Source organism: Lampetra fluviatilis, chromosome 56 (genome assembly GCF_964198595.1).
Source record: "Lampetra fluviatilis chromosome 56, kcLamFluv1.1, whole genome shotgun sequence".
NCBI classification, from domain to species: Eukaryota; Metazoa; Chordata; class Hyperoartia; order Petromyzontiformes; family Petromyzontidae; genus Lampetra; species Lampetra fluviatilis.
The window spans coordinates 6,829,214-6,849,226 of NC_136330.1; the positions used below are offsets into that span (position 1 = coordinate 6,829,214).

The window sequence follows — 20,013 nt, forward strand, 5'->3', positions numbered from 1 at the left end:
AACCACAACAACTACCCCATGTCCCTTCGTGTGACTACCTCGCCCCGTATACAGGAGGTTGTGGGGTCGATCCCAACCCCGACGCCTGCTGTATATTTGGAGTTTGCGTGTCTCTCTCTCATCATCATCACGGTGGCTAGGAGATGTTGACTACCTCGCCTGGTATACAGGAGGTCGTGGGTTCGATTGCAGGTTCAATCCTGACCCCGACGCCTGCTGTATATTTGGAGTTTGCGTGTCTCTCGCTCATCATCATCACGGTGGCTAGGAGATGTTAACTACCTCGCCTGGTATACAGGAGGTCGTGGGTTCGATCCGGACCCATGACGCCTGCTGCTGTATATTTGGAGTTTGCGTCTCTCTCTCTCTCTCCCCGTGGTCGCGTGGATTTTTTTTTCCTCCCGGTCCTCCCGGTTTTCCCCTCCACATTTTGAAACACGCATCGAGATTATTTTGGTGCGAGAGATGTATCCACATGACGGGGCCACACTTTGTGGGGCTATCATTTGGCCGCATCGGCCATGCCCGGTGCGGCCCGATTCGGTTGACGGGGGACCGTCGGAGGCAGGGTTCCTGTACGAGGCGTTCGTTTTGAACGTCAGACACCAGGGGTCTGCGTTGGCGATGGGGCGGGCGGGGGGGGGGGTGAACAAAATGACACACACTCTCGCAGCGGGGACTTACAATACAAAATCTCTAGAGTTTATTTCTTTTGATTAAAAGAACCGGGGGGAGGGAGGGAGGGGGTGGGGGTGGGGGGGGACTAAATTCAGCCGCGACTGGCATTTTGGCTTTGGGCGAATAAGCCGCCTCTATTTGAAACGCGCGTACGTACACACACACACACACCACAAAGACAAAGATCCCCCCCCCCCATCTCCCCGGTATAGCCTTCACAGACTTTTGGGGCAAGTGCTGCTAGCGAGCGCCTATGCAGGCCGGAACGGCACACGAGGGGGGGGGTGGGTGGCCTGCACCACGCCCGGCCGCCTTTGTCTCTCCCAGTGGCGATGTTGACGACGCAATCGCACTGGGTACTCGTTTGAGGCTGAGTCAACCTAGGGGAGGGCCGGCACTGGTCGCGAGCGGGTAATCAAACTCGGGTCGGGCGGCTTCGTGGCGCAGCGTAGCACCTTGACCACAGTGCTGCCGCTCCCCACACACACACACGCACACACGTACACACACACACGCACCGCGTACACGCACACGCGTACACACACACACACGTGCACACACACACGCACACACACACGTGCACACACACACACACACGCACGCACACACACACACGTGCACGCACACACACACACGTGCACGCACACACACACACGTGCACGCACACACACACACGTGCACGCACGCACACACACACACGTGCACGCACACACACGTACACGCACGCACGCACACACACGCACGCAGACACACACGCACGCACACACACACACACACGTACACACACGTACACACACACACGTACGTACACACACGTACGTACACACATGTACACACACACACGCACGTACACACGCACGTACACGCACACACGTGCACGCACACACGTACACGCACACACGTACACTCACACATACACTCACACGTACACGCACACACGTGCACGCACACACGTGCACGCACACACGTGCACGCACACACGTACACACACACACGTACGTACACACACGTACGTACACACACGTACGTACACACACACACACAAGTCGACAAGACTGCCGACAAACGTGCACACGGACACAGGTAAAACAACAAGGCATCCAAGGGGGGGTGGGGGTGGAGGGGGTAAGATTACCAAAAATAACCACGTGGCTTTTTCTGATCGACAGCCCGCGAGGAGAGATGACGTCACAATGTGTTCATGAGATCGAGGGGGGGGGGGGGTCATTACGGCTCCGTGGTTTGACGTTCCAGGGCAGTTGATGATCATCGCCACAACGGGGGTCGATCGATCGATCGATTCGAGCCGACGGAACTCCGGGAAGCGATCCAAGACGCGCTGCTCCCCAGACGCGGTGACGAGGACTCGCACACGGCAACTTTGCTCGATTTGCACAGAGGGATTGTGGGGGGGGGGGGTTCACATTTAACCGGCGCTCGCTTCAACGCCGCAGCGTCTCGGAGAGAGGCCCCCCCCCCCCCACCGCCCCGTTAACCTCGCGTCTCTCATCATCTCGCCCACTGCATCGCCCAAGATGGAATATTTCGCCTAGGGGACCCTCCCCGCCCCCCCTGGTGGCAGCTGTCCCTGCGTGGCACTAGGTGAAGTCAGCACATTGCCCGCAAAGTGGATATTATTCGCCTGCCAGGAGGGAGCAATTTTGCGACGTATTCATGAATTTATTTTTCGATCAAATCGAGGAATTCGCAACAATGCGTCCACACGCGCGCGGGTCGACTGCGCACGTTACGTGCGTGCGCATACCTACAGCGGTGGGGGTAGGTGATGGTGGGGTGGGGGGGTGGTGCAGCGGTTAGCGCGCGCTGCTACTACGAACCCAGTCGCCCGAGTTACGATTAAACTCCTGCTCACAGCCCCCAACATCGGGAACAAACAAACAAACACCCGAACTGTCCCTGGGCTCTCCACGCTTAGTGTCAACTCAGCCTCAAACGAGTTCCAACATCATGGGACCTCCTTTGCCAGTACCAAAATATACTAAAAGGGGTTTTACCACTTTTTTTCTGGCAACAAAACTGACACCTTTTGCAAGGAATCATGTTTACATTAACCACAATACTTGCAGTCAAATGCAAACAAAAAACACAACTCTGATAATTTATGCATTGTCTTTGAAACTGATTGGTCCACACCAGAGACAGCTTTCTTTAGAGCCTAGTCTCATATGGTGTTCGACTACTCTGGTAGTGCGTTGTCTTTGAGCTGTGCGCCTTTTGGCGTCATCTGGTCGAACACCGTATGAGACGAGGCTCTAAAGAAAGCTCTCTGGTGTGGACCAATCAGTTTCAAAGACAATGCATACATTATCAGAGTACTGTGTTTTTTGTTTGCATTTGACTGCAAGTATTGTGGTTAATGTAAGCATGATTCCTTGCAAAAGGTGTCAGTTTTGTTGCCAGAAAAAAGGGGAAAAACACTATTAGTTTAGCGAGTTCCAACGGTCGCGGTTTGTGTGAGCGGGTGGGGGGGGGGCGGGGGGGGGCCGTGGTTTTCTGGCCACACCAACCACACCGTCTTCGCCCGCCGTGTTGATCTCCAGAAAGCAGAGGTCGCAAACGGGTTTTCATTCCTTACCCGTACCCGGCCGCACCAGGGTCGCAAACGGGTACCCGTACCCTACCCGATACCCGGCTACCCGTACCCGGCCGGGTAGGGTACGGGTACCCGATTGCGACCTCTGGGATGAAGCCATGTTGCAGGCGCGGGTGGGTTGATTCTAGGAACTTGAATTGTGAGAAGAGACAAGACGTTGGGAAATGAGTGACAAACGGTGACTCACCAGTGACTCACGGCCTACCCGTACCCGTACCCGTACCCGGCCGCACCAGGGTAGCAAACGGGTACCCGTACCCTACCCGATACCCGACCGGGTACGGGTAGCCGAGGATTAGGTCTTTTGGTCATTAATGGGGTCAAACCATTCAGCAAGTCTCTTGCCCTATCGGCGGATTATTTCAGGCGGAAATTGCCACTGCCTTGGACTTTCCCGTCTCGCCAAAAACGCGAACCGTGATCCCCGTTTGGAGTTGGCGCGGAACACCCGGCCTGGCACAACCAGCCTGGCACAACCAGCCTGGCACAACCAGCCTGGCACGCCCAACCTGGCACAACCAGCCTGGCACAACCAGCCTGGCACAACCAGCCTGGCACAACCAGCCTGGCACAACCAGCCTGGCACAACCAGCCTGGCACAACCAGCCTGGCACAACCAGCCTGGCACAACCAGCCTGGCACAACCAGCCTGAGCCATGCGCGGTTTATTTTGGATGTGGGGAGGGGGGGCAGCAAGTAAGGAAGATGTTGCCCGTTTCAGGTTTGCAGACTTTCACCCGCACGCCAAGTTAGTCGAGTGGGAAGTGGGGGGGGGCGAGGTCCATAACTACTGACCAGACGCCGGAATAGTTTTGCGGTGAAGGTCAAAGGTCGCGGCGGCGCTCAACCCGGTACACAGTTGCATGCAACAACCTGAGCAACCAGAGTTGCTCGGCCTATTGCTCGGAGGGCGGGGGGGGGGGGCGGGGGGGAGGGGTAGTGGAGCCGGCTTCACGCCCACAGCGACGGACCCACTTGTTGGAGAAAAGCGTCAACGAACGAATGTACACAAAGGATAATTATGCGACGGCAATAATAACAAGTATGATGATGACGATAACAACAACAACAATGACACTACGACTACTCTCAGTTCATCCCGGCCGCGGAGTGGAGATCGACTTCTCAGCAAACTGAAGGTCGCAAGTTCAAATCCCCGCCCATCATCTTCATCGGTTCTTCACGGCCGATAAAACGAGTACCACTTTGTGCAGATGATGTCGGACGTGGAGGCCGTGCTATGCAGGTATTGGAGGTGGGGGGGGGGGGCGGTGGGGGTGGTGAGAGGGGTGTACAAGGCTCCATCTTGCCACGGTAATGTGGAATTTCCGACGCGGGAACCCGTCCGTCGCACACCGTTAGTGGTAAACATCACGAGCGGCGCGAGCGATTCAATTACAAACGCGTCTTGAGAAATATTTGGACGGCGCTTTGTGTCGGGGAGGGGGGGCGTGGTTCGTTGGAGCAGCACGGCGGGCACGGGATCGCTCCGTTCATTCCAGCTCCCCCACTCATTAAATCAAAACAACCGCCACCACCACCACCACGACCGCCACCGCCACCACCACCGCCACGACGACCACCACGGCCACCACCGCCACCACCACCGCAGGAAGAGGAGGGGGGTGGGGCGGGCGTTTAACGTGGCATCATTATTGGATAACAGTACAAAAAAATTAAAGTCTTAAAAGTTAACACCTTCTTGGCGATTGCTCCGTCATTAGTTCCTTTTCGAGCAGCCGCAACAACAACAACAACAACCGCCGCCGCCGCCATATTGCTCACAGGCGGCTTACGAATGAACACCTCTTCCGCGCGACAACGTTGCGGATCTGAGCGAGCGGAGCGGGAGGGTGAGCGGGGAATCGTTCCGTTCAGTGCGGTGGCCCCCCCCCCCTCTCCCGAACGACAGCTGGGCGGTTAAAGTCAAGTGGTGTAAAAAAAAGAAAGGAGCGAGTCAACTATGAACACACCGTCGCACGACGGCTGCGGCGTCCGTCTGCACAGTTCCGTCTTCGCGAGAGCCACCGGCAAACAACCGCGGCGACCAACCACGAACCAACGACCGCCGGTCGCGGTTAGAGCACGCCGCGGTTAGAGCACGCTGCCGCTGTTGCACACGTACTCCACCAGATCGGCGACGTCCAGGAGATCCACGTCGTCGACGTCGTCCTCCACCGCGTCGTCGTCGTCGCCGCCGTCGTCATCGTCCACCCTCCTCCTCGTCGCCGACAGGCCCGGCGGGACGGGGGTGGCCCGTGGCGGCGGCGGGTGACCCCCGTCGTGGCCGGCGCCGTCGGTCGTCGTCCTTCCTCCGTTGGCCGGCGCCCGTTCCGACGAGGCGGCTCCCTCCCGGCCGTTCGTCCGGTCGTCGTCGCGCCGTGCGGGCGACGCGGAGGAGGAGGGTGAGGAGGACGAGGACGAGGAGTCGAGGCGGTTGCGGTGGCGCTTGACGGGGGGGCGGCCGTCGTCGTCGGAGGCGTCGCTGCGCGAGGCCTCGCTCTCTGGCATCCGGGGGGATAAACGCAGCGGTTAACGCGACAGGGACCGCGGCAGCGTGGACCGTGGCGGCGTGCGTTGTTGTTGTTAGCGTAGAATTGTTGTCGATAACCAGAGGCACAGAGACACGGAGAGAGGGAGACGGAGAGATACCGAGAGACAGAGACACACGGGGGACAGTGAGCCTGAGATGAGACCCAGAGACAGAGTGTGACCAAGAGAGAGAGACAGAGTGAGACAGAGACACAGAGACAGAGTGAGACAGAGACCCAGAGACAGTGAGACCAAGAGAGAGAGACAGAGTGAGACCAAGAGAGAGAGACAGAGTGAGACAGAGACCCAGAGACAGAGTGAGACAGAGACCCAGAGACAGAGTGAGACAGAGACCCAGAGACAGAGTGAGACCAAGAGAGAGAGACAGAGTGAGACAGAGACCCAGAGACAGAGTGAGACCAAGAGAGAGAGACAGAGTGAGACAGAGACCCAGAGACAGAGTGAGACCAAGAGAGAGAGACAGAGTGAGACAGAGACCCAGAGACAGAGTGAGACCAAGAGAGAGAGACAGAGTGAGACAGAGACCCAGAGACAAAGTGAGACCAAGAGAGAAAGACAGAGTGAGACAGAGACCCAGAGACAGAGTGAGACAGAGACCCAGAGACAGTGTGAGAAAGACAGACACAGAGACAAGAGTCAAACGGGCGTCTGTACCGAACCCATAATAAACCCGTACTGAGCACCTACCAAACTGAACCTGTTGCAAAGCCGTACTCCCACCAAGCCCGTACCGAACCCCTCCAGAAGCCCCAACAAACCCGCACCGTGCCCCCTCCTCAAGCCGTACCGAGCCCGTATTGTGCCCAAACCGAACCCGTGTCGGACTCGTACAATACCCACACTGTATAACCCCCTACCTCGCCCGTAACCATACTGTGCCCATACCACATCCGGACTGGAATGGTACAGAACCCGGTCCCGCGTCTGTACCATGCCCCTGCCGGACCCCTCCTGAACCAATACCTCACCCATACTCGTGTAATAAATCTCGTTGAGGCGACTTCTGGAATCCGTCTTTTATTCAACTTGTATTACAGCTTTCCTTCACGCTGCTGACAGACACGTGAGAGGGACAGATAGAGAGAGAGACACACTGCCACGTGGCAGCCTGGACCACGTGGCAGCCTGGACCACGTGGCAGCCTGGACCACGTGGCAGCCTGGACCACGTGGCAGCCTGGACCACGTGGCAGCCTGGACCACGTGGTAGCCTGGACCACGTGGCAGCCTGGACCACGTGGCAGCCTGGACCACGTGGCAACCCGGAGCCCCGCTCCCGCGTGGCCCCCTTCCTCTGTTCGTTCCCGTTCTGACCACGTGTCGTTCGTCTCCACCCCTATTTAACACCCGGGTCACGTGGTACGTTCCCGCCAATCCTCGTTAGCCTGCATGGAATGTTCCAGGCCCCCTCGTCAGCTCCCGGGACCACGCCCCTGACTCGTCTCCCCATTGGCTGAGGCCAAAGCCAGCAGAACCAATCCTTACAGCTGTCACCTTTCCATCACGTCAGGGCCACGCCCCTAGGCTCCCCCCCATTGGCTGTAAACCAGGACTGGCAGAGCCAATCACCGTGACGAGTTGCGATACGTCAGTGAGCCGGATATATCCTCACATTACACTCGGACCCTTGCCGAGCCCGTACACCGGACCCCAGCGTCACCCGAACCTCGACCCCCGTTACCTTCGCTGTCGGAGCTGCGTCCACGTTTCCGCTTGCGGAAGGCGGCCAGCATGGTGGCGGTGCGCCCCTGGGGCCCGCCCCCGGCCCGCCGGCCCCCGGCGCCATCCTCCCCGGCGCTCTCCGAGTCCTCGCGGTAGTTGACCGAGCGGGCCGCGGTCGCTCGACGGGACCGGCGGCACCGGAAGTCCACCAGGTCCTCGTCCGTCACGTCGCTCCCCAGCTCGCTGCCTGCGGCGGAGGAGGAAGAGGGGGGGGGGGGTGAGGGGGGTGGGGTGAGGGGGGGGTGAGGGGGGGGGGTGATGGGGGTGGGGGGGGTGGGGGGGTGAGTGGGGTGATGGGGGTGGGGTTAGGGGGGAGTCTGCGTGTCTCTCTCATCATCATCATCACGGTGGTTAGATGTTAACTACCTCGTCTGGTGTGCAGGAGGTCGTGGGATCGATCTAAACCCTGATGCCTGCTGCTGTATATTTGGAGTTTGCGTGTCTCTCTCTCTCTCTCATCATCACGGTGGCTAGGAGATGTTGACTACCTCGCCTGGTGTGCAGGAGGTCGTGGGTTCGATCCCGACCCTGACACCTGCTGCTGTATATTTGGAGTTTGCGTCTTTCTCTCTCTCTCATCATGATCATCACGGTGGCTAGGAGATGTTGACTATAGGGGACAGGGGGAGATTGGGATTGCTTGTATATAGGGGACACGGGGGATTGGGATCACTCGTTTATCGGGGACAGGGGGGGATTGGGATTGCTTGTGTATAGGGGACATGGGGGATGGGGATCGTTCTTCTATTGGGGACACGGGGATTATGACTGCTTGTGTCTATTGTGTACGTGAGTGGGTGTGTGTGTGTGTTCGACTTTGAGTGTCGCCACTTAGGAGACAAAAGTGGCCGGCCGTGGTGCTGGCCACCCATCCCCTCGTGTGCCCAGCACCGGTTCAGATAATCGATACTCGTGTTGGCCGTGAGCGGGAATCGAACTCGGGTCACGAAGGTTCGTTGTTCAGCATGCGAACTGCAACATTTACCGCTCACATTCACACACCCGCTCACCCACTCACGCACCCACCGACATGCTCACTGACACACTCAAACGCTCACTCACCCACTCACTCGTCACTCAATCGCCTACTCGTTCACTCGCCCACCCACCCACTCACTCGCTCACTCACACACACACTAAAACGCTCACTCACCCATTCACCCACTCACTCGCTCGCTCACTCATTCACTCACTCACTCGCTCACTCACTCACACACTAAAACGCTCACTCATCCATTCACCCACTCACTCACTCGCCTGCTCACTCGCTCACTCACTCATACACTCAAACGCTAATTCACCCATTCACCCACTCACTCGCTCACTCATCCACTCGCTCACTCACACACTAAAATGCTCACTCACCCATTCACACACTCAAACGCTCACTCACCCACTCACTCGCCCACTCATGCACCGACCCACTCACCACACCGCGGGTCACCCCACGTTCCCCGTTCCTTCCCCACTGTGAATCTCCCCCTCCCCCCACCAACCCCCTCCCATCGTCTCTCCCAACACCGTCCACTCACTCGCCCACTCACTCGCCCACTCGCTCACTCACACACTAAAATGCTCACTCACCCATTCACCCACTCACTCGCTCACTCACACACTCAAATGCTCACACACTCAAACGCTCACTCACCCATTCACCCACTCACTCGCTCACTCATCAACTCACCCACTCACTCGCCCACTCGCCGACTCGCCCACTCGCTCACTCACTCGCTCACTCACACACTAAAATTTTCTGACAGCGCTGCTCGTTGCCGTCCGCGCGGCACCCAACTAAACGCGACGCGCGACTCACCCTCCTCCTCCTCCTCTTCCTCCTCCTCCTCCTCCTCGTCATCCGAGAATCCTCCTCTCCTCCTCCTCTTCCTCTTGGGCCCGGGGCGTCCCCTCAGCCTGCGGCCCTTCCTCGCCGACGAGGTCCGGCCCCCCCGCCCACCCCGGCCGCCCCGCGCCCGCCTCAGGGCCCCGCGAGGCCCGTGGGCCGAACCGACGGACGAGCCCCCGCTGCTGAGGCCCTCCTCCTCCTCGTAGTCCGCCTCCGACAGCTGCTCCTCGACCTCGCTGTCGCTGGGGGGGGTAAGGGGGGAGACACGAGGGAGGAGGCAGTGGTGATTATATTATTTAATTTTATTGTAATATTCTATTATATAATAATATTATTTTATTATTTTATTATATTATTTAACTTTAGTATGTTTTATTTTTATTATTTTATTATTCGTGACTGCAGGCATTCGTCTTCTTGGTTCTTTCGGTAAAGTCACGTAGAAGGGAAGTAATAAAATAATAGAAATAAAACATAATAAAATAATCACGTAGAAGGGAAATAATACAATAATAGAAATAAAACATAATAAAATAATCACGTAGAAGGGAAATAATAAAATAATTAAAATAAAACATAATAAAATAATCGCGTAGAAGGGGAAAAAAATAATAATAAAAAAATCACGTAGAAGGGAAATAATAAAATAATAAAAATAAAACAATAAAATAATCATGTAGAAGGGAAATAATAAAATAAAAAAATCACGTATAAGGGGAATAATGAAATAAAAAAAATCACGTAGAAGGGAAATAATAAAATAATAAAAATAAAGCATAATAACAATGTTGTATTTGTATTATTTTACAATGTTGTATTTTTATTATTTTATTATTTCCCTTCTACGTGATTATTCCATAACGTTTAATTTTAATTATTTTATTATTTCCCTTCTACGTGATTATTTTATTGTTTTATTTTTATTATTTTATTATTTCCCTTCTACGTAACTTTACCGAAAGAACCAAGAAAATTAATAAACAGTTAATAATAATAATCATTCTTCAACTTAACCTAAACTATTTTTTTAACGCGTAGGCTTTCGCGACCAATGTCATCCATAACATAGGTTGCTTTGGGTTAGATCGCGTAAATATGAATGTGAATAACCCAACTGGCAATGGATACCCATTGTAATGTATATGCATTATAATCCCCCCCGCCCCTTCGCACATGAAGAGCTCCCAGGTAACATCATCACATCAGCCCCTCGATTAAAAAAGACAAAACAGGGTTTCTCCACAAATATGGCTGTCCACCAGCCGGTTGCAATTACTTGCGAAACGTTGCACTCAGATTGTAAAAGTTGTGGCTTTGCTCTCTAACACACAACCGGTGTGGAGGTGTTATGATGCACTCTCCATGCTGTCAGCCGGTAGTATCCCACACGTGTCAATAGGGGGGCGGTAGTGTGAGTAACCCCAGTGTCAACAAACTATGGGCCAGGGGGCCCAACGGTTTCAAGTTTCAAGTTCAAGTTTTCAAGTTCATTGATTAGGTATAGCCCTGTGAGCCATTCGGCTATTGAATCGGGTGCAACCGCAACAAACAAAAAACAAAAACATGAACAAGAAAACATCTTAAAGTGAATATGTGACTAAGTGCAAACAGAAAATCCAAGAAAAGACAGCAAAATATTGCAGAAAAAACACCGTGTACACCAACGCTGTGTGCAAAGAAATCCCCGATGGGATAACGGATCCTGGGACGCAGACCCCAGACCCCGGGAGGGGGGGGGGGGGAGCTGGGGGATGACGTCACCCTTCCAGGAACTGGGAGAAGGTTCTGGAAGGAAGGTGTGGCTGGGGCGGAGCAAGCCACGGACTTGTATAAAAGCCGGGCCTCTGAACGGTCCGGGGCAATCGTCGTCCACCCGAAGACCAATAGCCTCCTGAAGAGAAGAGCCCACGGGCAGAGAAGAGCCCACAGGCAGAGCCGTACCCCTGGCAAGGGTTGACTCCAGCTTATAGACCAGCGAAGACCAGGCTTCACTCAAGAAGGGGTAGAATAGCCAGTGAGAGGAGTGTCGGGTGTAAGGGGCCGTGGTGACCCCTTTACGTTAAGGTTTAATTGTTAAATAGAATACGTGTTGCCCCACAGAGCGACTCTCCTCTAGTTGATAATTGTTTTGTTACCCTTCTATCTGGCAACAAAACTGACACCTTTTTTTACAAGGAGTCATGTTTGCATAGACCACAATACCTGCAGTCATAATGCAAACAAAAAACACAACTCTGATTTTGTTTGCATTATGACTGCAGGTATTGTGGTCTATGCAAACATGACTCCTTGTAAAAAAAAGGTGTCAGCTTTGTTGCCAGAAAAAAGGGTAAAAAACCAATTATCATATCTCCTATAGTTATTGACCCGCTACACAAATTGGCACGTTCCGTTTACGTGACAAACCTTACTAACGGGCCGTGTCGGGTGGTGGCGGGTTTAACGACACGTTTATGTTTTACGCGATCTAACCCAAAAAAACAACTCTATTATGGAAGAACTATTTTCATTTCACCAGCTGTGTAAGGCCCCACCCCAAGCTGTGTAAGCTCTGCTACAGAAGCGACCCTGGCTATCGCAAATGATAGCCCGCAGCCGTCGTGCGACGGCATGTTCACATTTGACTCTCTGTTTGATTGTTTAACTAATACTGCTTGACTTTAACCGCCCGGCACAACAAACCGCCGCCAACCAAATTTCGATTTAAAGCTTTCGTGACTGCAGGGATTCATCTTCTTGGTTCTTTCGGTAAAGTCACGTAGAAGGGAAGTAATAAAATAATAAAAATAAAACATAATAAAATAATTCTCACGACGTTTCGGCCACAACGCAAGCAGCCGTCCTCAGGTGAAACCAGGTCTGTCGAGGCGACAGCGTCTGAATGAAACAGCACACGTGCTTGGAGCAACCCAGCTTATATATATGCTCCAAGCACGTGTGCTGTTTCATTCAGACGCTGTCGCCTCGACAGACCTGGTTTCACCTGAGGACGGCTGCTTGCGTTGTGGCCGAAACGTCGTGAGAATTATTTTATTATGTTTTATTTTTATTATTTTATTACTTCCCTTCTACGTGACTTCACCGAAAGAACCAAGAAGATGACACCGCCAACCACTTGGGGCGGTTTGTGGCGGCTATCATTTGGGAGAGGGGGGGGGGGACCGCACTGAACGGATTAATTCCCCCCCTCCCCCCTCTCACTCAAATCCGCAACGTTGACGCGCGGAAGAGGTGTTCATTCGTTAGCCGCCTGTGTTAGCAGCAAGGATTCCGCGACCGATATTGTCCGCAGGAAAGGTGATTATTTTTGTTGTTGGGTTAGATCGCGTAAATGTCAGCACTGACCTGTTGTGTGTTGCAGAGTAAAACCCACGACCACAACTTTTTCAATTCGAGTGCCACGAAGCTTCGCCGTTGATTACAACCACAACCGGCATCATCAGGCGACAGCCAGAATTGTGGAGAATTCCTCCTAAAACGGTCTTAAATAGACCGTAACAGCCTAGACCGACGTTTCAGGCAATAGGGCTATTTCATGACACGTGAAAAGGAGGAGGCCAGGACGAGAGGATGCAGTAGATGATAGGAGATTGGAGGCTGCAAATGTTTACTGTGCCTGATGATGAGAACTACTGTTCATCGGGAAACTCACTCATTCACTCACTCAACTACCCACCCGCTCACACACTCACCCACCCACACACTCACCCACCCACACACTCACCCACCCACACACTCACCCACCCACACACTCACCCACCCACCCACCCACACACTCACCCACCCACCCACACACTCACCCACCCACCCACACACTCACCCACCCACACACTCACCCACCCACCCGCTCACACACTCACTCACTCACCCACCCGCTCACACACTCACTCACTCACCCACCCGCTCACACACTCACTCACTCACCCACCCGCTCACACACTCACTCACTCACCCACCCGCTCACACTCACTCACCCACCCACACACTCACCCACCCACACACTCACCCACCCACACACTCACCCACCCGCTCACACACTCACTCACGCACCCACCCGCTCACACACTCACTCATTCACCCACCCGCTCACACTCATTCACTCACCCACGCGCTCGCACACCCACTCACTCACCCACCCAAGCGCTCACACACTCACTCACGCACCCACCCGCTCACACACTCACTCACCCACCCAAGCGCTCACACACTCACTCACGCACCCACCCGCTCACACACTCACTCACTCACCCACCCGCTCACGCACTCACTCACTCACCCACCCGCTCACGCACTCACTCACTCACCCACCCACTCACTCACGCACCCACCCACCCGCTCACACACTCACTCACCCACCCACTCACACACCCACCCGCTCGCTCACACACTCACTCACCCACCCACACACTCACCCACCCACACACTCACCCACCCACACACTCACCCACCCACACACTCACCCACCCACACACTCACCCACCCGCTCACACACTCACTCACGCACCCACCCGCTCACACACTCACTCATTCACCCACCCGCTCACACTCATTCACTCACCCACCCACGCGCTCGCACACCCACTCACTCACCCACCCAAGCGCTCACACACTCACTCACGCACCCACCCGCTCACACACTCACTCACCCACCCAAGCGCTCACACACTCACTCACGCACCCACCCGCTCACACACTCACTCACTCACCCACCCGCTCACGCACTCACTCACTCACTCACCCACCCGCTCACGCACTCACTCACTCACTCACCCACCCACTCACTCACGCACCCACCCACCCGCTCACACACTCACTCACCCACCCACTCACACACTCACTTATGCACCCACCCGCTCGCTCACACACTCACTCACTCACCCACCCGATCACACACTCACTCACTCACCCACCCGATCACACACCCACTCACTCACCACCCACCCGCTCACACACCCACTCACTCACCCACCCACCTGCTCACACACTCACTCACCCACCTACCCGCCCTCCCGCTCACACCCTCATTCACTCACCCACCCGATCACACACCCACTCACTCACCCACCCACCCGCTCACACACTCACTCACCCACCCACCCGCTCACACACTCACTCACCCACCCACCCGCTCACACACCCACTCACCCACCCACCCACTCACCCACCCACCCGCTCACCCCTCCCCAACAAACATCGGCGAGCGCTCACCTCTGCTCGCAGCGGTACTCCTCGTCCTGCGAGTCGTCACGGCTGCTCTCGCTGTCCAGCGCGTTTAGCCTCCTCCTCTTCCTGTACCTCCGCTTCCTCCCTCGGCCCGTCGCCGCGGCAACCTCGTCGCGCCCGGTAACCTCGCCTTCCCCGGAGACCAACTCCGCCTCCTCCTCCTCCTCCTTGGGCTGCGCCCCTCCTTTGCCCCCGGCTCCCCACGCCTCCTCCTCCTCCTCCTCCTCATCCTCCTCCTCCTCTGCATCGCCCCCATCGTCGCCGTCTTCCACGGCCGCCCCCAGGATGGCCGACATGTCCTTCCCACGATGCACCGGGGCGGGCGGGCGGGGCCGCGACGCTTTCAGGTTCTCGATGTCCTTGCCGAGGCCGGCTCCTGCGTGCCGCGATTCCGGCAGAGGGAAAAATGGGAAAAATTAGCGAATCGGTTGTCCGGCGATACTGGTGCAGGGGTTGAGCGCGCGCGTGTGCGTGTCAGCGTGTGTGTGCGTAGGTGCTTTCTAACAGCGCTTGCCCCAAAAAGTATTTCAAGGCCTATGAGGGGGATCTTTGTTGTGTATGTGTGGAGAGCGGTAGTGCAGCGGACGATTATCTGAACCGGTCCTGGGCCCCGTGTCTCTGTCCCCGTGTGACCCGTGTCCCCGTGTGACCCGTGTCCCCGTGTCACCCGTGTGACCCGTGTCCCCGTGTGACCCATGTCACCCGTGTCCCCGTGTGTCCCCCATGTGTCCCCGTGTCATCCGTGTGACCCTTGCCCCCACTCACCCTCGACCTCCCTCATGTCGTACTGGATGGCCTCGTCGATGGCCTCGTCGAAGGCCTCGAAGCGGTAGCTGACCGGCGCTCGCCTCGCGCGTGCCGAGCGCCGCTCCAGCAGCAGCAGGGCGTGCAGCTCCGCTCGCTGCACCTCCGGCGGGGACGTGCAGCGGGATGGAGCAGCAGCAGCAGCTGTTTCGCTCTCCGCCTGCGATGATAGCACCACCGTCGTCGTCGTCATTGGCAGCAGCGGCAGACATAGCGTTGTCTTTGTCATTATCGGAAGCATCATGTGGAGCATCAGGAACATCAACAGCAGCAGCAATATCATCGTCATCATCATCATCGTCATCATCATCAGCGGCAGCAGCATCAACAGCAATACCATCATCGTCATCATCATCAGCAGCATCAACAGCAATACCATCATCGTCATCATCATCAGCAGCATCAACAGCAATACCATCATCGTCATCATCATCGTCGTCATCAGCAGCAGCAGAGCGTGCAGCTCCGCACGCTCCTCCGCCGGCAGGGGCGACGTGCAATGCCCTGCCGGAGAAGCAGCATGCAGCGTCGCTCTCTGCCCGCGACGACACCGTCATTATCGTCATCGTCGTTGTCATGATCATGAGGAGCATCAGGAGCATCAACAGGAGCAGCAATCAAATCTTCGTTATCAGCTGCAGCAGTATCATTATTGTCAGCAGCAGAAGCATTAGCAACATTATTGCCAGCATTAGCAATAGCATCAACATCATTGTCAGCAACAGCAGCAATAGCATCATCGTCAGCTGCAGTAGCATAGTCATCGTCAGCTGCAGTAGCATCGTCATTGTTAGCATCATCAGCAGTAGGATTCCAGCGGTGGCCGCGACAGTGCTCTGTCCAGCAGCAGCAGCTGCAGCAGCTGCAGCAGCAGCAGCTGCAGCAGCAGCAGCAGCAGCCTGTTCAGAGTTAACGGAAGCTCCTGGGGCATGGGACAGAAACCCAAGAGGGCCCATCGACGCACCTTGACGGCCGGAGTGATGATGTTCTCAGTGTTGACTCCCAGGTAGATGCTCCGTTCCTTCCTGCGCCGCGGGAAAAAACACAAAGACAAAGATCCCCCGTGTAGCCTTTCACGCGCTGCAGGAGAGGCAAGTGCCGTCAGCGCCAGAACGGGACGTCACACATCGCAACAGATAATCATTTGAGGCCGAGTCGACCTAGGGGAGGGTGCCGGCACCGTCACACATCGCAACGGATAACACTGGTCAGCTCACTTTTTCTGGCATAGGGTATTCCAACGGTTGTAAGGTGATTTTGGGGTGCCGATTCCAAATCTGGCATCAGTTTTTGTCCATCACATCAGGTTTTTGAGACTGCGGAAGAAAAATATTAAATAAATGTGGATATCTACATAAAATGATATTGTAAACACACTATCCTCAAAATACAGCACCATATTTTAACACTAAAGCAGTCACTGACTCGCAACAACTTGCAATCATAAGTGACAGAGTTAATTTCGGGTAAAATCAATGAAAATGGGGTATGCCGATAGCATAAACATGAGATGTGATAGAGCAAATCTGAGATCACATTTGGAATCAGCACCCTGAAAATAGTCTTTAACAGCTGCAAAAGTCCAGGCCAGAAAAATGTTCTCTTTTTTTGTTGACCAATGTAATCATTTGAGGCCGAGTCGACCTAGGGGAGGGTGCCGGAACGGTTCGCGTGTTTCGTCGCCGACGTTGGCAGCGGATGGGAATCGAAACTCGGGTCGCCGTGTTTCTAGCGCAGCGCGCTAACCGCTGGGCCACCGCTCTCTCCGCAAAGATACAAAAAAAAGTTCAGCCGGTGGTTCGACTCAACTGGGGCTACTAGAGCGGGGCTGTAATCGAAAAGCTAAAAAAATCGGATTACTAAAGTAATCGGATTACTCCGGTAATATGAATGCTCAAGTAATCGGAATGGTCAACTGATCCAAATGCTCAAGTAATCGGATTACTCCGGTAATAGGAATGCTCAAGTAATCAGAATGGTCAACTGATCCGATTGCTCAAGTAATCGGATTACTCCGGTAATCGGAATGCTCAAGTAATCGGAATGGTCAACTGATCCGATTGCTCAAGTAATCGGATTACTCCGGTAATAGGAATGCTCAAGTAATCGGAATGGTCAACTGATCCGAATGCTCAAGTAGTCGGATTACTCCGGTAATCGTAATGCTCAAGTAATCGGAATGGTCAACTGATCCGATTGCTCAAGTAATCGGATTACTCCGGTAATCGGAATGCTCAAGTAATCGGAATGTTCAACCGATCCGATTGCCCATGTAATCGGATTACTCTGCTAATTTGATTACTAAAGAAATCTCATTACTCGGGTGATAAAAAATACTCAAGCAATCCGATTACTCGCGTATCGTCACCGCCATCGTCACCATCGTCACCATCAACAACAACCGTCATTCAGCCTCCCCACATGCCCCCTCCCACCGCCCCACCTTCTCTCCGCCCGCTCCTTCTTCTTGAGCATCGCGTCGAGGTCCGTCAACGCCTCTTGAAGCTTCACGCACAGCTTCTTCTGCCGGTGGGGGACGGGGAGAGGAACGATGTTAATTACCTCGCCTGGTATGCAGGAGGTCGTGTTCATTCCTGCGCCCCCTCTATCCGGCCAAACGGAAGCTGCTTGGGGCATGCGGTGGGCTGGGCACGCGAGCTCACGCGCACGCACACACTCACTCGCACACACTCATGCTCAAGCAATCACTTACTCACGCAATCACTCACTCACACTCACTCACGTAATCACTTACTCACACACTCACTCACGCAATCACTCACTCATTCACACACTCTTACTCACGTAATCACTCACTCACTCACTCACACACTCACGTAATCACTCACTCACGTAATCACTCGCTCACTCACACACTCACTCACACTCTTACTCACACACTCTTACTCACGCAATCACTCACTCATTCACACACTCTTACTCACGCAATCACTCACTCACTCACACACTCTTACTCACGTAATCACTCACTCACTCACACACTCACGTAATCACTTACTCACTCACACACTCTTACTCACGTAATCACTCACTCACTCACACACTCTGCAGAACGGGTAGAACACACAAACTCTACACACACACACTCTCACTCACACTCACTCACTCGCACACTCTGCAGAACAGGGGAAGAACATACAAACTCTACACACACACATTACTCTCACTCACACTCATTCACTCAACAGGGGGAGAACACACAAACTCTACCCACACACATTACTCTCACTCACACTCATTCACTCAACAGGGGGAGAACACACAAACTCTACCCACACACATTACTCTCACTCACACTCATTCACTCACACACTCTGCAGAACAGGGGGATCACTGACTAACTCCAAGCGGCAGGGCGCCCGAGTCGAGAATCGAAACTCGGCTGACGCTTGTTGACTGTGCGGGCACGAGGCGATGCCACTGCCGCCCACTTGCTGGAGCACTCAACCCTAAACCCCGCCCCCCACCCTCGCTAGCGGCACATGGTGGGCGGTTGGACGGGTTCGCGTGGGACGTACGTGCTCACAGGGCGGGCAGTACCACTCCCCGTCGGGGATGAGCATGAGCGGGGGGCGCAGGCATGCCGTGTGGTAGCCGCTGTCGCACGAGTCACACAGCAGGATCTGCACACACACACAGAGAGACGCGCGCACGGGCAGAATCGTCAACATCATCATCAGTTTCGATTTGAAGCTTTCGTGACTGCAGGGATTCATCTTCTTGGTTCTTTCGGTAAAGTCACGTAGAATGGAAATAATAAAATAAACATGATAAAATAATTATCACGACGTTTCGGCCACAACGCAAGCAGCCGTCCACAGGTGAAGAATAGGTCTGTCGAGAAGACAGAGTCTGAATGAAACAACCCCAGGCTTGGAGCGTCTATTTAAGCTGGGTTGGAGGGGGAAGAGCGCCTTGACAAAACCCCCCGCCCACCTCCTAGTGATAGGGCCGGGAGGTATGCGGTCAACAATGCTTGACTCAGGGAGGAGGACGCCCCTGCCATGCATAGTCCCATGGGATGTTGGCTATCAACAACAAGGCAACTCCTATGACTAATTGGGAATGGGACGCAAGCGTAGGATTGATCACCCTGTCGCTGGCCACCTTTGGGGAGGGTGTATAGTGTGAAAGGCCGAAACACCCTAGGAACCAAAGGTTCACTACTGACGATGCGCTCCCCAAATTTCACCAGGCTCACTGTTCATGAACTCTTGGAAGTGCTTGCACAAAGGATAGTAACATCTCATCCTGTGTTCTTGGAATCTAATCCCATATCTGCATTTCCCATAAATATGCTAAATTCCTCTTGATATGCAAATTATTTTGTCAAGGCGCTCTTCCCCCTCCAACCGAGCTTAAATAAACGCTCCAAGCCTGGGGTTATTTCATTCAGACTCTGTCTTCTCGACAGACCTATTCTTCACCTGAGGACGGCTGCTTGCGTTGTGGCCGAAACGTCGTTAGAATGATTTTATGTTTATTTTTATTATTTTATTATTTCCATTCTACGTGACTTTACCAAAAGAACCAAGAAGATCATCATCAGTGGGAAG

At 54.4% G+C, this 20,013-nt stretch overlaps 1 protein-coding gene across 1 annotated transcript in view; it reads right to left on the reverse strand.

Annotated features, from left to right (window-relative positions):
* Positions 1-680: 680 nt before the first annotated feature.
* LOC144950151 (uncharacterized) overlaps positions 681-20,013 on the reverse strand; it is a 50,303-nt gene continuing 30,970 nt past the window's right edge. The window contains exons 8-15 of the mRNA XM_078880213.1: positions 18,976-19,080; positions 17,880-17,959; positions 16,401-16,461; positions 15,398-15,596; positions 14,618-15,008; positions 9,380-9,651; positions 7,526-7,753; positions 681-5,796 (exon numbers count right to left, since the gene is read on the reverse strand). Of these exons, the coding sequence (XP_078736339.1) occupies positions 5,387-5,796; positions 7,526-7,753; positions 9,380-9,651; positions 14,618-15,008; positions 15,398-15,596; positions 16,401-16,461; positions 17,880-17,959; positions 18,976-19,080 (1,746 nt within the window). The 3' untranslated portion in view covers positions 681-5,386. The remainder of the gene's footprint in view (positions 5,797-7,525; positions 7,754-9,379; positions 9,652-14,617; positions 15,009-15,397; positions 15,597-16,400; positions 16,462-17,879; positions 17,960-18,975; positions 19,081-20,013) is intronic.